The sequence below is a fragment of the Myotis davidii genome, unplaced genomic scaffold (genome assembly GCF_000327345.1).
Source record: "Myotis davidii unplaced genomic scaffold, ASM32734v1 scaffold223, whole genome shotgun sequence".
In the NCBI taxonomy this organism is placed as follows: Eukaryota; Metazoa; Chordata; class Mammalia; order Chiroptera; family Vespertilionidae; genus Myotis; species Myotis davidii.
This window is the reverse complement of record NW_006294609.1, coordinates 2157037-2163400: the sequence shown is the minus strand read 5'-3', so window position 1 is coordinate 2163400 and position 6364 is coordinate 2157037. Positions and strand designations below refer to the sequence as shown.

Below are 6364 nucleotides of genomic sequence, written 5' to 3'. Positions count from 1 at the left end.
TCCCCCGGGAACTGAGCTCCTTGCCGAGGCCCCTGACGCCCCCCCTTGCTCCCTCTAAGAACCCCGACTCTAGGTCTTCAGCCGGTGTTGCTGCCCTCGGTGCATCGTGTCCAGGCCCCGCAGGCAGGGCGACAGCTGCTCCAAGTCACAGGGTTAAGGGTTGCCAGCAGCTATGAGCTCTCCCTTCATCTACATGGGGCTCCTCCCCGCCCCTGGCCCCAGAGCCCCCAAACCCTGCCATTTCTTGACTTTCAATGAGACCAAGGGCCCAGGAGCAGAGATGTCCGGACCGGAATCAGAGCTGCTGCCACCCCAGGCTGGGACACCATCCCCAGGCCTTGCCCGGCCCCAGCTCCCAGTGTGATGGGCGGGGGGGGTGGCCCAAGAGGGGTCACTGGTGAGCACTTAGTGTCCTATCATGTCAGGAGGCGTGGGGGTGGGGGAGGAGCTGAATGAACAGAGCAGCTTGTCCCCAAAAAGCCAGGGGCTGAGCCGCCTGGAAGCCCATGAGGGGGCGCGTGAGCTGGGCCCCAATGGCAGGAGGAGGGGCAGCAGCAGGACCCGTGTAGCCCGGAGGAGGGTTGGGCCCTGGGCCTGGGGCGGGGAGGCTGCCAGGAAGGAAGAGGGGGTGCCTCCAGCCAGCACAGGGCTCCAGGTAAGTGAGGAAGGAGGGCTGGGCTGCCTCACCCCCAAGAGGGGACTGGTCATTCATGGGCCAGTTGTGGGCCATGGGGCCTGGACGCAGTTTGGGGGCGACACCTGTCCCCATAGAAGGACTGCCCGCTGCTGCCCGCCGGTGGGGCAGGAATGAATTCATGGCTCAGGGTAGGGTGGGACCACCAGCTGCCCACACCACAGGCCAGGACGGGACAGCCGCGCTCGGCCACGGGGTTGGGCAGGGCTGGGCAGTCGGGAGCGGAGGGAACCCTGCCTGTGTCCCCTCTGCTGGGACTGTTCGGGGACCCCTGAAGGTCAGTCTAAGGCACAGCTTCTCCCACATGAGCCTGCTTTCCGTGGGGCACACCCTGCGGGAGCCGTGAACCCAATGGGAACAGAGCCCACAGTATGGGGGCGACCGGCCCTGAAAAGCCAGGGGACCCGTCAGTGTCCCCGTAAAGCCACCTCCTTCCGCAAGGCCGGGAGAGGAGGCTCTGGTTTGGGGGCTTTTGCCGGCAAGGGGATCTGGCTTCGGGTGGTGGTGCCCAGAGCCGTGCTGGGCCGCAAGGCACACCCCCGGCCGATCTCGAGCACGGCCCCTTCTGCCCCTCCCGGGGCGTCAGAGCTGTGAGCCACGTGGCTGGGGAGGGGGCTCCGTCTGCTTGATCGCCATGAACCAGCAATTGGAACTCGACACCCTGGTAACTTTTCTAGAAAAACCCATTGGACTTAAAACCTCAGAGCAGAAAACCCCCAAAGCAGGGGAGGGTAGCATGGAAGTTCCTTCCCCCCCAAACCCATCCAAACTCCCCAGGGGTCCCCGTCCCCAGGGGCCGTCTGCACCTTGGGCAGCTTGAGGCCAGAGCAGGGTGGTGGCCGCAGCGAGTGACAGCCCCGCTGGGCCGGGCTCCTGCCCCAAGTGCCAACAGCTCTGACCACCCACGGGTGGAGCAGGAGGGGCCTGAGCTCCGTGCAAAGAACCCCCAAAGCAGACACAGGCACTCTGCAGACATAGCTTTATTGGGCACTGAGAGCGCTGCCCGTCCCCTGCGGAGTGGCGGCCGCCGGCCACATCACTTCTGCCTAGATGGCTTTTGCTTCCTCCCCTTCCATCTTTTTTTCTTCAGGAAATGCAGGCAGGCTGAGCACAGGGTGGTCTTATGTTTGGTCTGGAATTTACAAGTTTCTCATTTTACTTTCCAGGGGAGGAGCTGGGTCAGGTCCTTCCTCAGAGGCTGCCTACCATCCCTGCCAGTTCTCGGGGCGTCAGAGGGGGCGGGGGCCCAGGCCAGTGGGGACGTGAGTGAAGCTGTGGGAGCCAAATCCTGCTCCACTCCTTTGAGCCCCGCCCGCTCCCCCTGGCAGCTCTGGGGACCACCAGCAGCACAGCCCCCGCCCTCTGCCACCTGGGCACCCACCTCGATGGTGTTCAGCTGCTCCACGCTGGAGGCCACCCTGAACTCGGGGGTGGTCTGACGGTATAGCCCGTCTGCAACACAGAAGCGGGGGGGAGGAGGGAGTCCTCTGAGCAGAGGGGCAACTGGCCAGCCCCAGGCCCACCAGACAGAGGCTGTGAGGGTAACAGGCGGGGCCCAGGGTTTCCCACACCCCACCTTGTCCCCAGGCTCAGGAGCTGGGTCAGAGGAGGGCCTTGCACGTACCCCCCCGCCCTCCCAGGCTCTGCAGCACGAAGCCAGTTACCCTGTGTGTCCTCCAGCTCGGGGCTTTCGATTTTGTCCATGAGGTCATTGGAGTTCCACTTGGTGATGTCCTTGGGGAAGGTTTCCTCTGAGTCGGACAGGTCCTCTGGGGAGGAGAGAGGGGGCTCAGCATGCTGTTGGGGAACAGGGACTGGGGGGCGGGGCACTGGGAGGCCTGTTCCCGCAGGTGGGGGGCCTGGGAGTGGTGGCTCCGGGTCGCCCATGTTTCTCTGGCCCGTGCTGCTCCGTGCCGGGTTCTGCTCTCCCCTTCCCTTAACAGACGGACCCACGGCCGCACGCCCATGGGGCTGCTGCCTGACCTTTGATTTATTTTTTTAAATATATTTTTATTGATTTCAGAGAGGAAGGGAGGAGAGAGATAGAAACATCAATGATGAGAGAGAATCATTGATCAGTTGCCTCCTGCAGGCCCCACACTGGGGATCTCGAGCCTGCAACCCAGGCATGTGCCCTTGACCGGAATCGAACCCAGGACCCTTCATATCCACTGAGCCAAACCGGCTAGGGCTGCCTGACCTTTTTAAAAAATTGTGGTAGGTGGGAGCAGACTGGGAGAGGTCAATGGGGGGGAAAGGAGACATATGTAATACTTTCAACAATAAAGAATTTAAAAACAATACAAAAAAACCCCCACAAAACAAAAATTGTAACATGCACATATGATAAAAGTTGCCATTTTAGCCGAAACCGGTTTGGCTTGGTGGATTGAGCATGGGCCTGCGGACTGAGCGTGGGCCTGCGGACTGAGGGGTCCCGGGTTCGATTCTGGTCAAGGGCATGTACCTGGGTTGCGGGCACATCCCCGGTGGGGAGTATGCAGGAGGCAGCTGATCGATGTTTCTCTCTCAACGATGTTTCTAACTATCTATCTCTCTCCCTTCCTCTCTGTAAAAAATCAATAAAATATATATTTTTTAAAAAGTTGCCATTTTAAAAGGAGCATTTAGTACATTCACAGTGCTGTGCAACCATCACCTCGATCTAGTTCCAGAACATTTTCTCTTCTTTCTTTTTTTTAAGGAGAGACCTTCTATTTAAATATTAATATGTTTTTATTAATTTCAGAGAGAGAGGACGGGAGAGGGATAAAGAGACAGAAACATTGATCTGCGGCCGCCTGCACGCCCCACACTGGGGATCCAGCCTGCAGTCAGGGCGTGTGCTCTGACCGGGAATCGGACCAGCGACCTCCTGGTTTGTAGTTGACACTCAACCGCTGAGCCACACCGGCCGGGCTCCAGAACACTTTCATCACCGAAAAGAAACCCTGTCCCCTTTAATAGTCATTCCCCCGTCCCCCCTCCTCCAGCCCCGGCCACACCACCCTGCTCTCTGGACTGGACGCGCCTGCTCTGGACAGTTCCTACAGACGGCCATAGAGCCCGTGGCCTTTAGAGTCTGGTCTTGCACTCAGCATCCGGCTTTCAAAGTTGGTGCGTTTTATGCCTGGACCCTGTGCGCCGTCTGGAAGGGCCACCCTTTGTTTCTCGGCCCATCAGCTGCCTTCCTGACCATTTCCCACGTCCACACAATACAGCTCAGCGAGAAGCGCAGCTGTGAGCGATTCCACCCGACTCCCCTCTCTGCCTTTCGGAGAGCTCCTGCCCGAGACCTACCCCCACCCCACGAGGGTCACGTGGGGACGGCTGCCCCCGGGCACTGCCGCTCTGGCATCTTCCGGCCTGACTGCCTCCTTCCTCTCTTTTCTGGCTTTTTCTAAAGTTTCTACAGGAGCTGGGTTCTCTCCTCACGTCAGGGACACAGCCAGGCCAGGCTCAGGGGTGAGACTAGCAAACACCCTCCCCCACCCTGGGGAGACCCCAGGGCAGAGGCAGGCCCCTCCCCCAAGGCCAAGCCAGGCACCTGCCTTTTGCCTGGACACCCCCCTCCCCCCCAGCTCTTCCCCTCCAGGCCAGTTAACTAAAATACCATAATTAGCCCGGCCAGTGTGGTTCAGTGGTTGAGCGTCACCCTATGAACCAGAAGGTCACATCCTGGGGCTGCAGGCTTGATCCCCAGTAGGGGGCGTGCAGGAGGCAGCAATCAATGGTTCTCATCATTGATGTTTCTCTCTCTCTCCCTCTCCCTTTCTCTCTGAAATCAATAAAAAATATTTTTTTAAAAAGAGGCCATAATTAGGTGGCTCCTCAGCCCGCGTCAAGCTGTGGAGGCGGCCGGACAAGGCTCTGGTCCTGCCTCTGCCCTGCTGTGTGTCTGGAGGCAAGTCCCTGTCCCTCTCTGAGCCTGTGTCCTGAGCCTGTCACCTGCGAACTGGAACCCCGCCTCCCACACCTGTCCGCAGGCCCCTCGTATCTCCTGGGGAGGAGGCGCCGGGGGCTGAAGCGAGTGAGGGTTTTGTGTCAGCTTCTCCCGGCTCGGGTGGCTGCATGCTCATGTGCTTATTTTAGAATTCGTGGGAAAATGGGCACTTCCCGTATTTTCTGCTTGTCTGCATTTTCTAAAGTTTTTACATCAGATGAAAAAAAAAAAAGATCATTGCAAAAAAAAAATCAGGAAATTATAAGAAGGTAGGCTTTTATGAAACTTCTTATGGAAACAAATTCGCACAAGGAAAAAAGCCTCCTTCTGATCCTAGGTCCACTTCTGGGGGGTGTGAGAGCATGGTCCCCCCCTGCCAGGCCGGGCACATCCTGACCTCCGGTTGGGGTGAGCCTGAGACCGCGGGTGACTTCACTCAGCCTCTCATCCTCGGTCCCATACTGCTCATCAGGACTGTGCATAGGTAAGTGCCACTCGGACCCACACACCCCAACTCTCTCAGACCAGACCCCCAGATCTCTCGTGGGAGGTGTCCCCCCAGAGCCACCCAGGAACCCGCCTACCGTGCGCATCGAAGAACTCATCCTCCGAGCTCTCGTCTGAGTCCCGGGCGATACTCTGCATCCTCCACTCCGAGATGCTGTGGCGGGAGGGGCTGGCTGGAAGGCAAAACCCCCGACTGACCGACCGACCGACCACCCAGCGGACGGGGCTGGGACAGAGGCAGGCGGGTGTGAGGTGCCGGAGCGAGGGCGGGAGGGCTCTGAGAAGAAGGGTGAGAGGAGGGGCCGGCGGCCCTGACTCCTCTTGGTGGAAGCTCCTGGGACTTTGAAAACCGCCCCCTCCCAGCCCACCAGCCGCAATGCAGCCACGTCCCCATCTGGGGGAGGACATGGCAGTGGGAGGGTATGGGGGTACGGCCGGGCGGACAGTCACGCCCTGGGTCCTCCCTGGGCCTCTGCCCTGGGCCGGCCCCAGTGCTGCTCCTTAAATTCTCTGGAGGCAGAGCTGCCAGGGCCGTGGCAGGAGGGGAGGACATAAGTGTGTCCACGTGTACAGTTCCACGGACCCGCTGCACAGGACAGACACGCCTGGCGTGGGAAGAGCCGCTCTGCAGGGGGGTCTCCTGACTTTATATGAGATGCCTTGTTTTTCAAAATCGCCACAGCATGCCCACAACAGGTCCCTTGAGAAAGGCCTTTCTCGGGTCTGAAGCCTTCTTCTCACCCCTCGGCCTGGCTCAGAATGTGGGTCTGGTCCCTCAGGCGCAGAGCTCCCCTCATTGTGCTGCGTGGGGCCCACCCAGGCCCCCTCTCTTCCTGGTCCCCTGGCTCCTCAGAGCTGCAGCCGCTGGGTCCCGGGAGAGGCTGGGAGGGGGTTCCCACATAAACAGCCTGTCTTGCCCGGGCTGTGGAGGTGAGTCTGGGGGAACCCTCTAGAGGGGTGTGGGGCGCCCTGGCCTTCTCCTACCAGCAGGCAATTGGTTCTAACTCCGGGCAGCTGTGGCCCACAAGGTCCAAAAGCAAGAGTCCCTTCCCAGAGCTGGCATTACCTGGCAGTGGCCTAGGGCTGCCTCGGGGGGCTGAGGGCTGCCTCGGGGGGCTGAGGGCAGGGACCCGCACCGGGGCTGGGGCGGCTCACCTCCCCGCTTGGATGACCGCGATGACTTGGAGGACGTGGACCACTGCTTCTTCAGGCCGCGGCCT

At 60.2% G+C, this 6364-nt stretch overlaps 1 protein-coding gene across 1 annotated transcript in view; it reads right to left on the bottom strand.

Moving 5' to 3' along the window:
- The window catches only part of PITPNM2 (phosphatidylinositol transfer protein, membrane associated 2), a gene marked incomplete at its 3' end in the record, with an annotated part of 79892 nt that overhangs the window by 13951 nt on the left and 59577 nt on the right, over window positions 1-6364 (bottom strand). The window contains exons 9-13 of the mRNA XM_015567256.1: window positions 6300-6362; window positions 5222-5317; window positions 2359-2463; window positions 2076-2146; window positions 1734-1826 (exon numbers count right to left, since the gene is read on the bottom strand). Of these exons, the coding sequence (XP_015422742.1) occupies window positions 1734-1826; window positions 2076-2146; window positions 2359-2463; window positions 5222-5317; window positions 6300-6362 (428 nt within the window). The remainder of the gene's footprint in view (window positions 1-1733; window positions 1827-2075; window positions 2147-2358; window positions 2464-5221; window positions 5318-6299; window positions 6363-6364) is intronic.